A 21,931-nucleotide genomic window follows, 5' to 3' on the forward strand; every position below is an offset into this window, starting at 1 on the left:
CACTTGGTGCGACCAGAAGCTGCCTGGGCTGCATCTGTCTTCTGGGGGCTGGAGGTACTTCCCACCATGTCTGTGCTGCATCCCCACAACAGGCATCTTGGGCTACAGAGCAGGTTTGCTTATTGATATCTCTGCCCCTAAATCATAACAATAAGTGAGGTTCACCTACTGAGGTGCGTATTGACCCCTCTGTGCCTGGGACACAGCTGAGAAGGGAGGGCAGGGCTGAGGAAACTTTTGCCAGTGCCAAGAGACAAAACCCAAGATAATTTATAACAGAGTGAGGCAAACTATAGCCACAAAACCCCCTCAAATTTATTTTATTCCTAATTCCAGAGAGTTGCCCTTTGTATATATACACACACACAAACACACACATGCATATATATGTATATCTTTCGTAAAAAAACCAAACCCATAGCAGTCACTCTTTAAGCACAGTACCCTTAAGCCTTCTTCTTCACTCCCTGGGTAATGTGAGTTTGGAGATAGAAGCAGTTGAGATGCCCTCATGTTAAAGGTACTCAGAAGGTCTGAAGGAAGGGGATGCGAGGCTGCTCCCATGTTTTACCGGGGCCTTTTCCTGAGGGATTCCAAGTGCAGCAGTGGAGGCTGGGTGCTGCTCCAGCAGGGAGGCAGGACACGTGCTTGGGGGTGTGATGCTGGACTCGTGCCTGGGAGTCAGTGAGATGTGAAGAGTCGCCTGGCTGAGCTCAACAGCACGCTGAGCAGCATACGCCAGCTAAGAAAAGAAGCAATTAGGGAGATGGAAGAGGAGGAGTGATGGGAGGGGAAGATGGAAGAAGGACGAGCAGCAGGAAGGATGAGGGAGGCAGATTGATTTCACAGTTACTGGAATCTCTAACTACATCAGTCACGTTTTCTTACAGCAAATGTTGTTCCAACATAAGACTGGGGCTGGATCGCATGGTTCGTGGAAAGTTCAACCTCCCTTATTTCTTTTCTCAGAAACCACCAACTTGGGTCTATTGCTGTGTCTCAGGTCCCACCTGCCCCCGCTGACAACTTTTTTTGGATGGGTGGCCTAAAACCATCTTGGGATGCTCCTGGGGAAGCACTGAGGGGGAAGAGGGTTTGCCTGCTTTTCTCTAGAATCCTCAGTGAAGTTTTTCTTTTTACCCAGCTCAGAATAGCATCTTGGGTCTGACAACATCCCACACAGAAATTCTCTCTGAGATGCAAGTGAGCAAGATCAGGAATGACTGCCATGTGAGCGTAGGTCTGATGGGCAGAAGGCAGAGATGCACTTTTCTCAGCTCATGGTTTGGTTCATCCAGCCCAACACTTGAGTGATCCTGGTGTATACTCCATAGTGGTTTGGACGTGCACATCCCATTCCCCAGCTGACCAAACCAGCCAGAAACCACCTGCCACTGCGTTCCTTGCAGGCCAGTGGACCTCCAGAATCACCCTAGAGAAAGGAAAATAAAAATGAGGTGGTGATTGACCAGCTTCTCTTGCTGGATGATTACACTGGCTTTAAGTCCCTCTCTGTGCAGATTCCTGTATCTCCTCAACTGGGACATCTTTAACACTCCTTGTACCTTATGCAGATGTCGAAAAAGAGTCTGCAGTGCCAATATCCAACCAATTGTTGCATTCCTTCTTCATGCCAATTCCTCCCCCCCTTGGACAGGTCTAAAAAGCTGACAGCACTATTATTTCCTTCTACTCCATGCAGCATTTCCAGATATGTGGAGAGCAAGGAAAGCTACTGGGGTTTAACTGGATACCCGGGGAGATGGGAGACAGAGCAATTCCTTGAGATTGATAGTAATGAAGGAACATGACATGTTACCATGCATGACAGATGGTAAAGAAGCTGATGGGGCAAGAGACTGATGTAGACGTGACTCAAAAGTGAGAGGTAAAGAGCGGAGAATAAGCTGAAATAAGAAAAGGAGAAGTTTGAGTATATTTGGAACCTGTCTTAAGGCAAAGATGCTGGGAAGATGGGAGAGCTGTTGTTCGCCACTTTTATCAGAGGAAATGTTGGGGCAGTCAGGCATTTTATGGCCTTTTCACCCTAATTTCACGCTATGGAGTGTATCTGGGAGAACATGGGACACACCCCACATCCAGTAGTCAACCCTGATCCCACAGTTCCTCTGTCACCTGGCAGGCATCTTTCTTTCCATTGTGGTACCCAGCACATAGCATCCTGGGAGAAATCGTGTAATGATAGGCCTCGCTGCAGATGTCCTGCTGGATGATCTCCACGTCCACCTTCTGTAGAACATTACTGATGTGTCCTGAGGGGTTGAGTACCAGAATTAGTGCAGGTGAGCAATGTCAGAGCTTCCCACTGTTTACTGTCATCCCCCAGCCCTTGCCCATCTCACTGCATGCTGAAAACTGCCATATGAATTTCTGTTCTGCTCTCCACTGGCATCACAGCCTCTGACTTTCAGCAGAGCACTTCAGCACCTGTATGGAAGAATTAACATTTCCCTTCAGTCCCTTTCCCTCCAGGGTTGTGTTGTGAATACTTCAGCTTTTAGGACAAGGGGGATTCTGGTTTGGGGAAACCTCTAGGATGTCAGAGTTTTGGGTTTGCTTCTCATTGAAATGGATGTTAAGCTCATCCGGCTAAGTATGGAAACCAGGAGTGTCCAGTTCTGGATTGAGTCCTGAGTGTTTCCATGTAGGAAGCAGCTGGAGTGAGTGAGTGAGTGAGTGAGTGAGTGAGTGAGTGAGTGAGTGAGTGAGTGAGTGAAGGCACTAAGCTGACCTGGGTGAACATATTCTTGTGCCATGCATTACTAGAGGACAGCTTGGACCTGTTTTTGTGGCTCTGTGGGGAGGGAACATGAAGGGTCTATGCCCTTGCATCTAAACTCTTCCTTACTAAATAGAATGGAGTCATCAGTACCACCCCACAGGAACGGGTCTCAGCCCATGCTGTTCCCCAGCAGTGTGTGAGTGTGATATGGTCAAAATGGTCAAATGGTACCAGGGTGCACTCTGACTATTACACAGTGTGATCCTGTACTGTTTCTGTTGAATTTGCTAGTACAGGTGTTACTGGGGGGATCCAGGTCTTTAGAGTCTTTGACATGGGAAAAATGTTGCTGCAGGGGCTGCAAAGAAGTGTCCCCAGGAGACCCTGTCCTGGTTTGATGAAAAGCGGATTCTTCATCTCAATTTCTTCTGGTCAGGCACTGTCCCTGGGGAATGACCCAACAAGATCCCACATTTCTGTAAGCACAGGCTTTGTCTTTGGGACTGGGGCTGCTCCATGCTGTGACCATGGCTGAACAGCCACTAGACAGACTCCTAATTCTGGTCTTTGGATGAAGGAACATATGCTATCCCTGTATAGATTACCAGGCTCTCATGCATGCCTCTCCAAAAGAGGTTTCTAGGCACTCAACAGGTAACTTTGGCCATGCTGTGACCCAAAATCAAAAGTGGGTGAAGGAGACATTATACTTCGGGGTGAACAGAAGCCTATTTTATCCACTCCACATCTGAACCTCTGTTTCAACCTTGGCTCTGCTACAGAAGGCCACCAGCAAAGACCTTGTACCTACCACCTTCCTTGAGGGCTCCCCAGCCAGTGATCCAGCAATGAAGGCCAGGCTCAAAGAAGTGAGAAGGAGCTGGCAGGCAGATGGGCTGGATTAAGGGTGAGATGATCACAGGATGGTCCAGCTGGAGCAGGGCCACATCATAATCATGGCTGTCCTCCTCATAATAAGGGTGGAGGAAGAGACGGATCACCTTGAAGGACACCTCTGTGTGGCTGGTGGCATTTTGAAAATATTTGCCCAAGTAAACAGTCCAGATGGAGGTGGAAGCCAGGCTGTAGGATGCAGAAGAGAAAATTCATCACATGAACAGAGAAGGATGGGCGGAGCCTGTCTGCTTCTCAGCCTTTTGAGGAGTCTCTGATATGGATGATCATCTCCCTTAGAGGGGCCTCTTTTTGAATTTGGCTACTGATTTCGAGAACTAGGTTGGACATCTCTTTGATACCTTGACATACCTACACAGTGGCGGGCACTCATCCACACAGGCAACTTGCTCATATTTGCTTATTTTCCTTAGAAAAGCAGGATAAAAGGTGTTTGGAGGTTAGGCAAGCAAGTGGGGCTGGTCATATGCAAGTGAATATAATAGGGCAGAGTGCAGAAGCTGAGCTGCTGAAGCAAGCTGCAAGGAGAAGGAGACATGGAGAAGAGGCCCAAGCTCTGAGAAATTTCTAAAAGGGAGTAAAGTCAGAAAAGGCACTTAGAAGTTAGGGCATTAAAAGGCATGACAGCCCTTTGGAGGGGTGAGAGCTGGGGACAGCTTAACTAGATAACACCTCTGAGAACAGAAAAGCAAAGAGCTAACAGCCAAGGGAGACCATCTCCATCAGGAGGGGGAAGAACAGAGGAGAATTCACCCTGGACCAGAGCAGGAGGAAACAGGGAAAGGGATGGTTTTAGACTTGGAATCCTGTCCACCTTTTGCCTTATGTAGTGAAATGAGGCAATCAGGTGTTGCTAATTATGAGGTGGGAGGCCTGAGCTTGTGTCAAGCCCACCTGTGCCCAATTAGGGCTTACCCCAGCTGCGCATGAGCAGGATTGGGCGACCAATAAAAGGTGAGCTTCCGAATGCAGGCTCAGGAGGAGGTCGAGGTCAGCTGAGTCTGGAGGAGAAGCACTGAACAAGTCTAGTGGTGGTGGTTGGAGCACTGTTTGTGCACCTTGGCAAGAACACCTGTTTGACTTCGAAGCGCCGTGCCCCAAAAAAGGTTCATCTGTTACGCCTTACATATGCTGCTTTGGCCCACGCTGCCCCTCTGGGTTTGAAAAACTCCTTAGTTTGATCATGTCTCTTGGTCCAAATTCCCCTTCAGGACTCACCTGCAGCCTATTGCCTGCACAGCCCATAGCAGAGCCCACCCCAGGGTGCTGATGTTCATCTGCTCCTTTTTTTTCTCCTTGCATATCTCTCGCACTGCTTAAATTCTCTCTCTAACATATGACACCTAAAGGGTCTGTGCTAGCTCCATCCATCCTGCATTGGAACACTCCCAAATGGCCACTGGAAATGCCTGCTCCCAGTGCTGGTGGGCCTCCTTGAAGAGCTGTAGGACACAGGCAGGAGCAGGGTGAGGTGAGAAGCACAACTGCAAAGCACCCCCTGTCCTTCCAAGGCTCCTGTCACTAGGAGGGAAAGTCATCTGGGGAAGTCCAGGGAGGGGATTCCCACCTGCTCACTGGCAGTGGGAAAAGGGGAGTTTGGAGAAGGTGGAGACTGGGCCTGAGGGTGCGCATTCCTTCTCCCACCAAGCCCTGTCACCAAGCATGGCTGTGGACCTTCCTTCTCCTTACTGCTTCCCAGTTTGAAAGAATGAGTCAACTCCCCTGAACTGTATCTTACTGCTGCTGTCGTGGTAGATGTGCTGGTTGGATGGAACTGGGGGGGAGACCGTTCTTCCTCCTAAAAGAGCAGGTCCTGGGGGTGAGCAGCATGGGACCCAAGGAATATCCTCCACAGCTAATGCTATCCAAGCCTCTCCTAGCACATGCTGACACCTCCATGGTTGTGGCAGTGTAGCAACAAGGCAGAGCCAAGGCAAAGGAGGAGCTATGAAGTGTATTCTATAACTGTTGCCCTCCCAAAGCTGCTCTGAGAATCCCAGCACTGCCCCTTTTTCCTTGCACGCACACCCACATACTAGTGAGTGTATCAATATCCATTTCTCCAGGTCCAAGCCATGGAGGAGCATGGCATGCGTGCCAGACAAAGGATACGGCTCCCCCACAACATTTTCACAATCCAGATGATCCTCCCATCACACATGACATAGAGAGCAATGCAAATCCTTCTGTCCAGCACCCTTCCCTCTCCGTTTACCTCTCATCCTGGAAGCAGTGTGCAGCTGAGACCACCCAGCGGTCAGCAATGAGGGTTCCCCCACAAATGTGGCGTCCCCGAACTTGCAGGCTGGCCTGCCATGGCCATTCCCCTTCCACAGAATTTGCACCACCCACGATCCTGCTGAGAGGGGCTTGCAGCCCACAGTCTGAGGAGGAGGAGATACAGCAGGTACTTCAGGGGAGGAAGGGAATATGGTAATACTGTTCCCGCCCTTCCTTTAAATTGACTGCACTGTTTGACCTCTAGTCCTTTGCCTTACCCAGCCAGCAGATGCTTTATGTGCTGTCCAGGACAGGTCTAGAGAATGCTCCCTCCCAGCACATACTTCTGCTGATGCTCACACAGCCTTACCCTGCATCAAATGGCAGCCTGGGGATTCCATTGGGTCAGGGGAATCTTTGCAGTCATCCCCTTTTGCTGCCCATTGAGGCTCCAGGAAAAAAATGTAGAAAAATCAAAACACAAGCTCTCTCCCTGCTAAGGACTGTGCATTCCCTGGCTGGAGGCTTGCAGGAGGGCATTACTTCACATGGTCCAATGGGCCTGTGGGTAGGACCTGGTCTGTGAGACATGTCTGTCTGGTCTGATGTCTCTGCCTGAACAAATATCTGCTTACATCTTAGCAAAGAAAGCTGGCTCATTGCTGCTGCTGCTGCCACTGCAGGATGGAGCAGGAGATCTGCTGCTGTGGGGCTGAGGTAGGGAGAAGGCAGTGGAACAAGGGAGGGTGGCAGGGGGACAAGGGGGTGGGTTTCACCTAGGTTGCATCCTGAACCTGCCTGGCTGACATGAGACTGAGCGTTTCCTCACCACAATGCTTCTCATCAGACAGGTCCTTGCAGTCTGCAGTGGTGTCACACAGGGGGTTGGGTTTCTTCACACAGGTCCCATCTTCACAGCGGTAGGTAAAAGGGCCACAGGGGACTCCTGCAATGAGGAAGGGGAGCTGAGGATGAAGGAAGGCAGCAGGCTGTAGTCACAACCTGAAGTCCTTTGAGTAGGGGTTATAGAGAGATGGGGGAACTCCATAAATGACGACAGGGAATTTCCTGAGCAAGCTTTGTCACCTGCAGAGCAAACATGTGAGCAGGTCAGGCACATCAGCTCCCAGCTGGTGCCCTTACCTCACAAGAATGAAGTGCACTACCCACAGCCTTGGCTTCAGAGCAGGGGGTAGTTATTTGTCAGCCCAGTGCTGTCTCCCTACCTTCACCACATTGCTCTTCATCGCTCCCATTGGCACAGTCCAGCTGCTGATCACAGACCCTGCTGAACCTGATGCAAGTGCTGTCCTCATGGCACTGGAATTTTGCAGGGCACACTGTGTGGGAAGGAAGGACCCAGGAATCAGGAATGAATCACACAGCATCAGGTGTGAGGTCAGGGTCCTAAGTGCACCAGCTGGCTCTGCAGCCTCTTCCCCCACCTAGTAAGGTGTTTAAGACCAGCTCTTGTATAGTGCAGCTGTGTAGTCTTTGCCTGATCTGCATCGTAGGTATGCCTGCACTGTCTTGCACTTTGCTGATGCTGGCTTAACTTTCCTTGACTTCTTGGCTTGGCTTCAGACCTGGCTCATCATTATGGACATCCACTGTGGTTACTGGACTCTTGGTTGCCCCCAGGTTACAATCATGAGACCTGGTCTACTTGCCTTACTCAGTTTCTGTAGGTCTGCATCCTGCCTGCTGAGATCACTGTTCCTCCTGCCTTACTGTCACCCTCACTCAGCTTGTGGGTCACCTTCTTCTGCAGCGCAGCTGCTCCCCTTGCTCTCTCATAGGTGAGCCCTGAACAACGGTGGATTCTTTGATGTCCGTGGTCTCCAATAGCTCCTCAGGATAAAATGGGCCCAAGATGCCTACCCTACAACTTCTGATTATACATTCGCATAGCAGGGACTTGTCCTGTGCTTGTGTGCATCCATGTGCAACACCCAATGTGATGGGCCAGTACCTCCCTGGCATTTTCTGTCTTCAATTCTTAGAATTTTTTCAGTAATTCATGTGATACTTTCCAGATGAAAGAATGAGACAGTGCAAACACTGATTTTGAGGAACGAAAGGGACTGTTCCATACAGATATGGAGTGAATAAGCAGAAATGCAACAATAGAAAGTACAAGAATGGAAGGATATCCCAATGTTTCTATTTTTCTTTTCAAATACAAAGGGATATTTGAAAACCCTAAGAAACAAGTGTTTTTTTTATGTTAAGCCTTGGTCTGTGTTAACCCATGGAACTGAATGGCACAAGATATCCCCGGGGTCAAGAAGCTGGCAGGATTCAAGAAAAGAGTAGATATTCTTAAGGATGCATCTGTATCCATGTCTGCATGTGGGAAGCAAGCAGTCCCCGATGTCAGACATCTGGATGATGGGACAGACTGCCCCATCAGCAAGACTGGACACAATACAAAACTGTGATCCTGTGAGAGCTCTCACATTTCCAGCACTGCTTGTGAAAAATTTATCTTTCCTTTCACTTTAAACTTTTCTTTGTCTTCCTCTGAGCTTTTCAGAATTGGCCACTATCTCCTTTCTATCTGTGAAAAATACAACTTCAGGGGACAACTAATGAAAAATTAGTGGTGGCAGCAATGTGATGAGCCCTTCACTCACACCAAGGATGGGAGAAGAGATGAACTAGGTGTCAGATCTGAGCCTGAAGAACTGTTTCTATGAGAATGGGGGCTTGCAGGAGCCTGGGATGCCAAGGATGGTATCTGCATCAGCACTAATTGATATCGGCTTGAAGAACTGATGGCTAATCAAGGACTTAGATGATCCCAAACTGGGGCACAATATATGGCTGAGAATCTGTACAGACCAATTGTCACAAATGGTTTTGTAGGGAAGGTGAGAGAGCGGGGCAGCAGGTGGGCTTGGGGGTGTGTGGGCAGACTGGGGGATTTGGAAGGGGAATGCTGAGTGGTGTGGCAGCAGAGGGGGCTGTAGGCCAGGGCTGAAGCTGACTTTCTGGCTTGAGTGGGGGTTAAGCAGGACAAGGTGGGAGACAGGCTAGGCAAAAGGGGCTTCTTTCAGGATGCCTGGGGCTCCTGGTGTATGGGTGCTAGGGGGATTCTCTTGGGATGACTGTTCAGTGCAAGGGAGCAAGCAGCATTGCTTCTCCTTCCTGAGCAGGCTGCAGCCATACAGCAACGGGATAAAGCTTTTAAGGATGCAGACATATAAGCTTCTAGAGGGGAAGTAAAATGCTGTATCTAAGCCATCTGAATCCTCCTCATCTTACCCTACATTTGGAGGAGAAAGGGGATGTGTCCTTCTGAGACCAGGGATTATCAGGGGGAAGGCACTACTCACCACAGTTTCTCTCATCCAGGCCATTGGGGCAATCTTTGATCCCATCACAGGCTGGGACGCACAAGCCATTCACCAAACACAGGAACTCCCCAGGACAAGCTGTAAAATCACCAATGAGGAGTTAGTCCCCAGTGACCTTGCAGCAGAGCACCATGGCTTAAAAGTGGAACACGGAGCTGCACACTCTCCTGACCACAGACATGATGAAGGTCCCCAAAATCTGCCCTGTCATCTGCTGTGGACAAGGGCAGATGGAACGAGGTTTCAAACCAGTGGAAGGAGGGCTTTGTTTCTGCTTCCTGTTGTACCCATGGGCAAGAGCCCAGACAACCACCCTCCTGTGTGCTATACCTCTGGTTTAGCACTGTTTCATACCTTATGAATGCTGTAGGAAAGCTGAAAGAAATTCCTTGGAGTCATTACTAAAACTTGGCTGGCACCTCAAAGGGCTTGGTGTTAGACACGTGTTGGCAGGGGCATGCATTCAGGAACTGGTATGTGTAACAGGAACCCTTTAGGATGTAGATGGAGAAACCTTGGAAAGACAGACTCTGGGTGAAGATTTACGTATGTGTGTATGTGTATTAGTGCAGCTTTATTTGTCTCTCACTCACATGGATTCCAAGGTGAGCAGGAAACAGGTCTCTCTAACAGTTCTTATAAATGAAATAAAAGTCACTTCAGGTATCTCATTGAATTCTCAAGGCCAGATCATGGTGTAGTCACAGGAGCTGTGGCTGTAGGCAATTCTCTGACCTTGGATTTTGGAATATGGATGCTCTGGCAATGTGAGGGAGAAACTATGCACATAAATGCCTCTTCTTTTTGGGAGATCAGTGGTGTGTGCGTCACTGGTCTGTGAGCATGCTTCTGAAGGACAGAGGGCACCTAGTTCTCAGAGGATGTGTCTCGTATTCCTCCTAACACAAACCAAGTGCAGAGGCTGTTGGTAACCACCACCCCACTAAGAATCAGGAAGGAGCCTGAACTTACGGTCAGATTGATTGTAGAGGCTGTAAGCTGCCTGTACGCCAGGGCCGGTTAAGGAGATCTGTGAGGTGAAGGTGATGGTGATGTCAGTAGAGGATGTGACTGGGATCCGCTCAGCATAGGCTTGCAGGGTCCTCAGGCCACACAACCTGAGGAGAAAACACAGGAGGAATGTCTCAGGTAGGAAGGGAGGAGAAGACAACACAGCAGGGCAATGGGGCTTGGAGGGGCTGTAGTGGGAAGGGGGCCACACAGGCTGTATGGATGCCTTCAATATGGCATGAGATTCAGAGTCTAGAGTGACCCTACTGTCTTTGGAGACGTTTACCTTCCTGGGCAAGTGCTGAATTCAGGCCACACAAAGCAATTCAGTTCTTATATTTATTTTCCCAAATAAATCACGTTGTACAAATGGTGGTGCTTACACTTTAAGAGAGGAAGGCAGGGTGGAAATCCTAAGCCAGGGGAACATAGCTTCTGGATCAGACTCTTCAGGGGAAAATAGTTCACCACCACAGTAGCAGTGGAACGGAAGTTAATAAGATGAGCTGGGAGAAGTTTTGGAGGGACAGGGCCAATTTTGCACTAAGTAGGAGGAAAACCAAAAGCCATAAGTCCATCCAAAATTGCGTGCTTCAAGGAGATGGAAACACAGCAGCTTTTGGTCCTTTGCACCTGGGCAGCATTAAGCTGCAGCCCCAGCTATGTCTGGATGATGCTGATTTTTCCCAGTCCTGTACAGGGAAGAGGCTGTAGGATATAGAGCTAGGTGGAAGATCTGTACGTAGGTGGATGCAAGGCAATGACACACAGAGATAATATTGCAGAGGTGGTGGCAGGCAGATTTGCAAACACAGGAGATGTGGGAGGACATCAAGGTTATACACAAAGGAGAAAACTTGGAAGCCTGATGCAAACAGTAAGACAGAAGACAGGCTGATAGCTTGAAGCAAATCTGTAAGAAATATGCTCACTGGGGAGCTGGTGAACAAGTGAGGCTGAAAAAAGTAAAAAAGCAAGAGGTACCAGCATAAATAGTAGCCACTGAGTGTGGTGATAGTTTCTGCTGTCTCAGACCTGAAGTGGCTGAAGTGAACAGGGAACCTGCAGAGAGGTTTAATCCCAGTTTAATCCAGGTGGGAAGTGAGAGACAGAAACCAGGACCCCAGCACACACCTTCTGTTCTGGATTGTCCACTGGCCTTGGGTACAGGGCAGGTCATTCTTCTGTCTGCTGAGCGCATAGGCATCGAACCACAGGGTGACCCCATAGGAGAAGGATGGGACCTGCAGGAAAGAAGGTCCAAAGCAGAGTATAGAGGACTCCTGTGCATGCTGCAGGCTGCTCCATGTGACAGTGACCAGCAGGGTAGATGTGAAGGGGAGAGCTATCAATTCCCACACATTTCAGGCCAGGAGGAAGCACCTTCTGAACAGGGGCCATGCTGCAGCCCAGGGTGTCTCTGCTGCAGTGTGAAAGCATAGTAATAAATAAAGTGATAAATAAAAAACAGGGTAGCAATCTGGTTCTGCCTTGAATAACTCCTCTGGAGACCAGATTTCAGATTCCTCCTCAGTTATGGCATCTCTGTGCTGGCATATGATATTAGACTCCTTCCCCTCAGAAACACCATCATGTGGAGACTGGGCCAGCTGCCACCCTCTGCTTGCTTCTCGTGATGATCTGACTGAGTTGATTGGATTTACCCTCCTCCCTCCCCCCCCAAATGTGGGGAGTGCTGTGTGGGTTTCAGGGCTGGGGTGGATGCTCTTATGGGAGGTGGCTCTTACCGTCATGTGCCAGGTGCACTGTGTGTGGGGTGAGTAGTAACTGGGGTAGTGTGGGGTCCTGATCTTCCCCTGTGGCTCCAGACCCTCCTGCAGAGTTATATTCACTTCACAGGCTGTAAATACAGACATTCAAAAGCTATGTTACCTGTCAGCTCAACCTCAGCCTGGGGGTGCCATGTACTCCTGTTGAAGGAGGGAAGGAGCTCTAAGGCCCGATAGCTTAGGTGACTGGGATGTTGCACCATCACCCTTCAAGAGGCCATTTCTACCTGGCAAGGCTTTTAGCCTCCTCTTCTTATCCAGAGAAGTGTAATATCTATTGCTGCTTTAGACTCTTATATAGAGTTGACATTTTTCTGCAAGTGCATCTGTATGTGATGTCCACATCTGGTCTAACCATACACAAGCACTTGAACTTCTCTTGGAGTCTTCAAATTAGGCTCTGCTTTCCAGAGCCTGGGCTGTAAAGACTTGAGACAGATGCTAATGTATGAGTCCAGGTGAGGGAGCAACATCTAATCTGCTTGCTACTGACCACCTCTACCATTGCAATCTAGGGTGAATTCTTCCCCCAGCGGGGATGGAGCACCTCTAGGAACTGTGATGGAGATGCTCCCGTCTCCTTCTTGTGCCTATATCTGCCCTTCTCCAGCCTTCCCACCTTTGAAGGGCACCGCCTGTGCTGAGAGAATGAAGGGGTCATAGTAGCTGTACATGGCTTTCTTCCACACAATGGACATGACAGGACCAGATGAAAGGACTTCCACAACAGGCTCCTGGCGGCTGCAGCCATAGATCCTCAGGAGGAAGAGACAAAAGGAAGGGAGTGAATTAAGCAACAAGCGAATGAGAGAAGAACGAGAAAGAAAACCAACGGAGGTCTGTGTTATCCACACCATACACCTGCTGTAAGGCATTAACTGAGGCAGATGAAGGGCCAGCAGAGAGGCAGCTCGTGCTGCTCTAATCCCTCAGACTGCACGGCTGGCTGTGTGATATCTCACATCAGTGACTTCAGCAAGAGGTAGGTTCTGCATCAAAGAGAGTTTCCTCTGATGTAGTCTAACACCTTCCCCTGCTGTGGTGTCATGCCATCCTGCCTGGCTTCCCCTGCCAATCTCAGGAGCTACCTACGAGGTGATGAGATGTTTCTCCAGGGGGCCAGCTGTGTCGTACATGGCCAGGCGGTCCCTGCAGTCCGGGATAGTCCATTCCAGGCGTAGCTTGATCATATAGCCCTTGAGTCCATGGAGGTGCCAAAGACAACTGGAGGCCAGGTAATCAGGGCCCTCCAGCCTTAGAACATCATCATCCTGGACATAGCTGTACCTGTAGCAACCTGAATCCAGGGCAAAGACAGAGGGATTGAAAGCTCAGGCTGATGTTAATGGAGGCAAAGTGGGGCTTAGGGTTGGTTGTAAGGGAAACTCAGATATGGGATCAGCACTTGGGCTCACAGTATGAGCCCATTTCAGGGTAAGGCTGACTCATCCCAGTGATAAGAGTTTACTTCTACATATGTTTACACTACATATGTGTACTACATATGTACTTCTACATATGTTGTACATATACTTCTACATACTTCTACATACAGCAGTCCCCTTTTACTGTTGCTGAATGTTTCTCTCTATAAGTACTGTCCCCTTTTCCTTGGTTAAGTTAATACTACCTCAGGCTTTAAACACCAGCACAGCACAGTTATTTTTCACTGGCTTTATTTTCTTTTTGACCTCTTTCTCCTTTTACTCCCCATATTCTTCAGGCTTTACACCCCCCTTGTCTGATTTCCAGGTTTCAGCAGGCTTTCAGACCAGCATTTTTGAGTAAAAGTCAGCTTAAAGGTTATTTTCTAATACCATATCTAATGCAAGCTGCCAGGCACAGCACTGAAAACACTGCCTGATTCAAACATACTACTGTTCTCATCTCCCCTTCCCAGCATTTACAACTTGGCAATCCAACAGGCTTTCTGTCCCCTGTAAAAATCCCTCCCATAAAGTCACAAACTCAAAAGGAAAGGAAAAGGTAGCCTACCCAGAGTGGATTTCAGCACTACTATGTCTTTCACACTGGATTCTGTTAGAAAGGAAATATATAAAGGAAGATAAACAAAAAGATATACTGGTAGTATCTGAATGCTAGCAGGGTGGGTGGTGACTCCCTTCCTTCCTATTTAAATGGTTCACTTGAAACTTTGCCATGGGACACCCTCCAGGTACTTCTCTGTCTGCTCTCAGAAACTTGTTCTGTTGTGCCTTCCGCACCCCATCTCTCTGGGAAACACCTCTGGCTTCTGCCCCCAAACCAACAGCCCCAGTTCATGCTTTCCAGCCCACCAGGGGTTTCTCTGCCTTTTTTCCCTTCCTCTTTTTTGTGTGTTGTTCCAGGATTTCTTCCACTTACCAGGGGGGCTGTCCATTGCTTCAGGCAGCCACCCCCCTTCCCCTGCCAGACACACCACAGGGCACAACTCCACTTCCCAGAGCCTTCACCATCTGCTCTCCTCTCCCCTGTTCTCTCTCACTGAAAATAGTTAAATAACCCTCACTGAAAAGTATGGGAGCCACTGAGGGTGGGGAAGGAGGTCTCCTTGGATGACCAGTGTTTGATGGTACACTCGATATCCTTGCTGAGTCTACCTCTGGAGAAATGAGATGCAAAGAAAGCCAGCAGCAAGGACTACAGATTGGTGCAAAACAGAGTCACGGGGTGGACAACACTTTTAGGAGGTCTGGGCTTTGCTCCAGCCTCCCAGCTGAACTGGAAGTGGCCAGAGATCAGGTGCTACTGGGAATAATTGCCAAAATAAAAAGCACCGTGAGGTCAGTTGGGTGCAAGAATTGCTGCTGGGGGCTTGCCTAGGTCAGGGCTTTGGTTCTTTGTAGTTCCTAAGCAGATCTTGCAATTCTGTGGGGAGAGCTGAGCAGATTTGTCATGGCAAAACCAGATGTTGTGGAAAAGATGATCCTTCAGGAGTTAAGGCAGAGTCCTAGAGAAGCTCATGGGCTGTAGGCAAGGGCGTGTGCTGAGCTGATGTTACATACTCTTTTATCTGAAGGTAAGAAAACAGAGTTCCTGCAAGATGGAAGTCCTGAAACTCTTTGGAGGCAAGGGTAGGCTCCTGTCCTGGGGTGAGCATAGCTGTTAGTGAAAATAGAGGGGCTCCTGTGCAAGTGGTTTGCAGCTCTGTGTCTTAAGGCAGGCTGCAGCCAAGACTTAATTTTTAGAGCTTAGCAGATCAGCAAATGAGTCTGTCAGAAAGCAATTAAGTGCTAATGAGTTACTATTAGCTAGCTATTTTTCACTCCAATTTTGCAGAGCAAATGAAGCCAGAGGTTAAGTCACTGGCTTGAGGTCACCCTGGCCCAGCAGTGTAAGAGGTGTCTGGCTTTTGCCTCACTTGCTAGACTGTGCTTCTGACTGGGGAAGGAGGTGGAAAGGACTAGAGAAATCAGAATGAGCTAGAGAACACACTGCAACTGGTGTGTTAGTTCCAAAATAGAAAGAACAGTCTGCTGAAATGCATAAAACAGTGAAACAGATGTGAAGGGAATAAAAGGGAACTGGGAATGGCTAGAAGAATGGCACCATAATTTTTGTTTACGAGTTACATTCCAAAGTGAGTAAATAAAGGGAAAATGCTAGATGGGCTGACTTGGAAACATTTAGCATATTATCCTAGGATGTATTTCTTAAGAAAGTTAATTTAAATTGGCTGAGCATAAGGTCTGGTATGCTGAAAACAAATCTTAAGTAGAAGTAAGTGACTAACGGTAACTGCAGGAGGAGATGTCTTCACAAGATGCTAATGCAGCTTCAGAACAAGATCTTAACATGTTGGCCTGTATGAGGGAGTGGAAACCATTTTGAGGAAATCAAACTTTCACTGGGGACACCAAGGAACTGACCCCTGAAACAAAACCACTGACATATGGAGGGAAAAGTTAAATAAAATATGTGTGGGATACATTAAAATAAGGTTTATCTTAGAAAATGCAAGATAACATGCCTGGGAAAAAAACTTTGGAGATGTAACATTTCATGGGAAGAATAAAATTGTAAATTAAAGTCTCAAGAAGAGAGAACAAACACAATGTATTTTAAAATAACCTGTGATGTTTGGGCCTATGTAAGAGAGATCATATTAAGTTAAGTCTCATAAAAAAGACTGTATACAAATGCTATTGGACTTGGGTGTATTGAATATAGACACATCCCTCATCCTTTATCCAACACCTATTTTGAAGCAGTTCTCTAGAACTGGCTTTTTAAAATAGGCTGTAATCCTCACTGGATGCAACAATAAAAAATCCTTAAAGTTCTGTGTCAAGAACTGAAGTGGTGACACTGGTTTGTCTCAGAGGAAGACTAGTGGTGACTGCTTTGTTCTTCTCTCAATCAAGTAACCTGGAATAATTTCCCAAAGAAAAGCAGGAAACCTAATTGCTTGCTATTTTTGAGCTGAGCTAATCAAAGTCATGACCTGTGTAAGATCTTACTTCATAGAAGCAAAAGCTGTTGGAAGAAAAAAGAAGAAGTTTAACTAGCTGGTCATGGTCAGCTATGTCTCCAATAATCTTTAATCCTTCAAAGGAAGGATTAAGCTGTCACAGTTCTGCTCTATCAGGAAGAAATACTCATAATAGTATCTTCAGATTCTCACATTTTCCCTATCCTCTTCAGGTTTCCTCTGTCTCAGTCAGCAGTGATTCCTGGCCTCTTCCCCTAAACTCCCTTCAACACCTTAAAACTCCTGGAGCATTTCTGGCTGCTCAGGCCACAGCTGAGCATCTGGTACTTACCCAGCAGAACCAGTGAGTCTGGGTTGACCCTGTACTCCATCTGGTAGGATGGGCTGTCCGAGCTGTTGAGCCTGGTGGAGAGCTCTTGGTGGAGCATTGTGTTTACCCTCTCAGCAGTCATCTCCTTCTGCTGACTCTCAGGGATTTGGAGGGCAAACCAGAAGAAGAAGGTCAGAGCCCCCTCCCTAACAGAGAAATAGCATGTTAAATATCCTCTCTCTCCCTCTCCAGAATCATTGGAGAGGCAAACCCCAGAGATTAACCTCCCCCAATTTTTCCACAAATCAGAAATATCTGTGTGGACTTTCCAGCTCACTGCTGTGGCCCAGAGGAACCAGTCTCAGTGGGACAGGAGAGCTGCTATGTCCATGGTGTGAGTTAAATGCTCAGTCCTTTGGGGGAGGAAGACATTTTATGCCATCTGGCTTTAGCAATGACCATACGTGGTCAAATTAATGTGATAATTAATCAAGACTGGTCTAATGAGTAATCAACATGACCTTTGGTTACTACTGACCAGAGACTGAGAAGAAACACTCAAAACTTCAGTGTCTCACCTCCCAGTGGTGACAAGTGGATGATTTATGACCCAGTACCTTACCACAAGCCATTAATGCTGGGCAGGCTCAAGCTGCAGGAGACTGTGACTGGGAAAGCTCTGTTCAACCAGCTGGCAGAGAAAATTGGCTGGGGGAGGGGGAAGAGATGGTGAAACAAACCCTTGTCCAGTGAAAGGCTAGAGGAAGAATTGAAAGTGAAAATTTTCTTTCCCCTGTTGAAAGTTATATCAAAGTTAGAATTTTCCTTAGCTGAAGGAGAAATTTAGGGGTGTGGTATTCCATGGGAAAAAAAAAAATCAGAAACAAATATATACATCAATTTGGAAGTTATTTCTGCTTTCTTGATCTACTGTGATGACCTTGCAAAGCTCACAGTCACACATCTGTCCCATTCTACTGTTACCCTATTCCCAGGTGGGCCATGCTTCTTGGCTGGAATACCCTTTCCATGGTGCATTCTGACCTCTCCCTTCTGGTGCCTAGAATCAGGCCATAACATGACTTTCTTGAATTAGAAATTAATTTCCAGCTGCTTAGTTTCTACTGAGAATGCCAAGCCTGAATTTTTATTTTTTTTTTCAGCTCTTCTCAGTAAATATTTTTCCTCTCTTGAACTTTTGCTTCTCTGCGAAATTTCTCAGTTTTGGCTTTTCATCATGACCTTGGATGAACATGAACATCAAAATATCCCCAGATCTGTCTTGCTGGAACCACTCTGTTTCAGGAATTCCAAGCCTAGCTCTAGAGCTCATGGTGGGGGCTGCAGTAGTTTGTCGTGGCCAGATTTCAGTGAAACCAGAGTACAACTGACTGGAAGCTTTCACAAACGAACAAGCAAAAAAGCTGTGGGTGCTACTCACCCAAAGGCATACACTGTGCTCGAGTTGTAGTAGCGACACAGCTCTGTGGCATCAATCAGTTCCTTCAGCTGCAACGAGAATGTTGTCTGGTTAAGTATTGTGCAATGTTACAGCTGGCAAAGGACTTATGACCAATCCTATGTTTCATACCTCTTGCTGTACAGACCCACCATGTATGTCATTTGGATGGGGGTACCTGACCCCTTCCTCTTTCTACTCAATGACCTGCCTCAGGGCCAGCTCTGGTCATGAAATTGCCCTCACCATCTTCTGCAGCTTAGCCGACTCCAGCCAGAATGCTCTGGACTCCACCTGCCCGAGGTCTGGGTAGTACCGGCGATTGAGGACCTGGAGGCTGCCAGAGTAAAACTGCAGGATGGCTGGTTCCAGGTGCCACGGTCTGTAGTCTGCCAACAGAAGACACTACTTAGTTAAATTTCTGATATACAAGAGAGAGGGTTTTACCCCTAGGTATGAGTCGGTAAAGATCACCCAAATTCACTAATACACTTTGGACCGGGCATTGCTTTGACTACGCCTTGTCCACCTCCTGCGTGGGGACAAAATATGTTGGATTTTTACCTAGGAAATACCAGGTTGCTGCAGCAGCTCCAGCCAGCAAAAGAAAGACTATCCCGAGGGGCACATAGCGGAGGCAGTCACGCGTGTTAGTCTCTGATTCGCCTTTTGAGAGGGAGCTGGCATCTTCTTCTTGTTCCTGGGCCTCCATCAAGAGCACCTAGTGACACAGCACATCATGGTCAGGCTGGGTTTCCTGCATCTCTTTGCATCTCTATTTGGAGGTGCTCTGCCACTTTTGTACTCCTCTCCCAAGATCTCTAGCCTTAAGAGATCTGTCAAAAACTTTGCTCAGTGCAAATGTAAGTAAGAGGAAAAAGACTTGGGGGTGTTGGTTGATGAGAAGCTTAATATGACCCAGTAATGTATGCTTGCATCCCAGAAAGCCAACCATATCCTGGGCTGCATCAGAAGAAATGTGTCCAGTAGGTCAAGAGAGATGATTCTGTTCCTCTGCTCCACTCCCATGAGGATCCACTTGGAGTAGTGTGTCCAGTTATGGGGTTCCCAGAATATAATAGACATCGACCTCTTGGAGTGGGTCCAGAGGAGGGTCATGAAGATGATCAGAGGCCTGGAGCACCTGTCTTGTGAAGACAGGCTGAGAGGGATGGGTTGTTCAGTCTGAAGAAGAGAAGGCTCTGGGGACACATTACGGCAGCCTTCCAGTATATATATGGAGCTTACAAGAAAAATGGGACAGACTTTTTAGTAGGGCCTGTAGAGACAGGACAAGGGGTAATGGCTTTAAATTGAAAGAGGGCAGGTTTAGATGAGATATAAGGAAGAAATTCTTTGGTGTTAGGGTGGAGAAACACTGGATCAGGTTGTAGGTGCCCCATCCTTGGATGTGTGCAAGGAGAGATTGGATGGGACTTTAAGCAACCTGCTCTAGTTGGAAGTGTCCCTGCCCATACAAATGGGTTGGAAATAGGTAATCTTTAAGGTCCCTTCCAACCCAAAAAAATCTGTGATTCCACGATACTGTGGAAATGGCTAACTCAGTGGGAGATAGGCTCACTGTACTGTGTGCTTGCTGTACTGTCTATGCCTCCTGAGTAATCCCTTAGTTTTCAAAGGCACTCCCTGGGCTTTGCTTCTGCCAAAACCACAAATGAGTACAATAATGATTTTCTCCAGAGATAAAAGTGTTGTCCTCCCAGGCTGGAAATTATTTTAAAACTGGCACTTTATTGACCTAGAAATCAATGCAAAAGAAAATTTGTGACCTCAAATCCACACAGAAGTTGCATTCAACAGCCACAGCCTAGGAGCCTGAAGTTGTGCTTTGCCTGCTTTGTTGTTTTGCTCTCAATTCCTAAAAGCAATCAAACTGTGCCATTCCCAGCAGATGGTGTGTCCCGGGGCTAAGCCCTTGTTGGCACAAATTCAATAGCTGAGTTAGTGAGGGGAGAGCACCTGAACAACGTTCAACCCTCCATCATCCTCTGCTTGTGCCAAGGTGCACCTTCTGGCTTCCTTTGCCCCTCGTCTACCCCAGGCTGCTTCTTTTGCTTCCTCTTCAGTTTTCCCCTTCTGACAGCCCCATTCCCTGAGGGTAGGAAATGCCATTGCATTAATCCACATTAATCTTGGTTATCTCAGCTGCCTTCCTCCTCTGATCCTCCGCCATTACCCAGTGAATTCCTGTTCCAAAAAGCTTCCTGAATTTCTGTGGCTGGAGAGGAAAGGGATGTGAACACATCCCCATGGCAGAGCACAGAGGTCTTGGGGAATGCCTGTCTACGTGCCTGTGAGTTGCCTTCTCTCCTAGTGGTGCATGTGACTGTGCAGGCATGAATGCAGGAGGGACTTGTCGCAGATGTGAGAGGAGAGGGTTGGCCTCACACCCGTTTTAGTCCATGTGGATACCCTGGATCACTCAAATGACCCCACATCCCTAGGCGAGCAGGTTTTTTGGTCTTGCTTTTCCCCAGTTACTGAGCTTCAGGCCTTCCAGGATGCTTTGCAACATGGCAATACACTTGCAGAACATGTGAGCACCAGGTAACCCTCCTTGGAACATTAAACTCAGCACTTGGACAATTAGCCACACATCTGCTTGCTCTAAAACACCCTTCCAGAGAGGCAGGTGGTACAAGCAGGCCCAACACAGGTTGCCTTCCCTAACTTCTTGTGGGTTACCTCTCTGTGCAGCCCCTGTGGCAGATCTCCTCCCCAGTGAGCCAGGTTGGGTGGCTCAGGAGAGCAAGGGCACTTCTCCATGCTCACAGCATCCCTTCAGAAACAGCAGGCACAAGTGAAGAACCACAGACAGAGGGCTGGAGGGAAGAGGGCAGGAAGCAGCAGCAGAAGAACCTCTTTGTTAGACGATGTGAGGGTAGGCACCGGAGTTTCCCCCAGAGCTTCAGACCTACCTTTCCAAAGCAACCTGAGGTTGCCTTTGAGGCCTGGCCCACACCGCACTATGGAAAAAAGGCTCACATATGCATGGAGGGGGGGAAAGAAGAGGACATCTATTTACCCAAGCTCAAGGTCTCGTCAGTGATCAATAGCCTGATTCCATGTCCCTTCAGCTCGGCCTTTGTCCTGCTGTGATGGGTCAGCACACCCCGTGCAACAAGGTTTTTTTTCCTGAAATGGAGGTTTTGGAGGCTGGCAGGAGGAGAAGATCCGCAGGCTGTGAGGGGATTGCCCGAAAAAAGACAGGGTAGGAACACTTCCAGCTGTGCAGAGAATAACAGCCCAAGAGGCTCCTGCAGATAGGTTATGTTGTCCTCCTCAGGGGACAGAGAGTTGCTGAGCAACTGTTGTATTTCTTAGCTACCCTCCTCAGTCCCATCAGAAGGAGAGGCAAAAGACAAGGTGTGTACAGAGATGTTGGCTGGCAGGTGCAGGTCACTTGAAGGAGGGAAGATGGCAGTCGACAGTGGGTCCAGTAGTCACAGTGGTCATGCAGATGAAAGCAAAGCACAGTGTCTCTCAGTCCCAACCTGCAGGACTCTGTCTGCTCTTGCACTTCTTGCTTCCCGGTCTCCTGAAGCTGGGCTCTCCACACTCTGTTGCACCACCGCTCGCTCCTCCCTGCAGTATCTGTTTTTCTCCTCACCACAGGTCCCCCTCACCTACCTTGCCTGCACCACCTTCAGCTTGCAGCCCCACAGATATGT

At 48.2% G+C, this 21,931-nt stretch overlaps 1 protein-coding gene across 14 annotated transcripts; it reads right to left on the reverse strand.

The window, feature by feature from the left end:
• Window positions 1-313: 313 nt before the first annotated feature.
• Window positions 314-21,427, reverse strand: TMPRSS6 (transmembrane serine protease 6). 14 transcript variants are annotated; one of them, XM_071730009.1, is made up of 19 exons: window positions 21,286-21,427; window positions 18,804-18,960; window positions 18,486-18,628; window positions 18,222-18,289; window positions 17,403-17,488; window positions 16,802-16,986; window positions 14,034-14,075; window positions 13,131-13,335; window positions 12,658-12,794; window positions 11,997-12,109; window positions 11,383-11,492; window positions 10,210-10,355; window positions 9,217-9,315; window positions 7,105-7,218; window positions 6,708-6,824; window positions 5,874-6,042; window positions 3,555-3,826; window positions 2,137-2,273; window positions 314-1,432 (listed from the first exon to the last, which is right to left on the reverse strand). In XM_071730009.1, the coding sequence occupies exons 6-19, from the start codon at window positions 16,920-16,922 to the stop codon at window positions 1,274-1,276; spliced, it is 1,941 nt and encodes a 646-aa protein (XP_071586110.1). In that variant the 5' UTR covers window positions 16,923-16,986; window positions 17,403-17,488; window positions 18,222-18,289; window positions 18,486-18,628; window positions 18,804-18,960; window positions 21,286-21,427; the 3' UTR covers window positions 314-1,273. The 14 variants fall into 14 exon arrangements, with proteins under 14 accessions (XP_071586110.1, XP_071586017.1, XP_071586007.1 ...); XM_071729916.1 differs by having other exon boundaries at window positions 17,403-17,537; XM_071729906.1 differs by having other exon boundaries at window positions 17,403-17,573.
• Between the last annotated feature and the right edge of the window lie 504 nt (window positions 21,428-21,931).

The sequence above is a fragment of the Heliangelus exortis genome, chromosome 1 (genome assembly GCF_036169615.1).
Source record: "Heliangelus exortis chromosome 1, bHelExo1.hap1, whole genome shotgun sequence".
Taxonomy (NCBI): Eukaryota; Metazoa; Chordata; class Aves; order Apodiformes; family Trochilidae; genus Heliangelus; species Heliangelus exortis.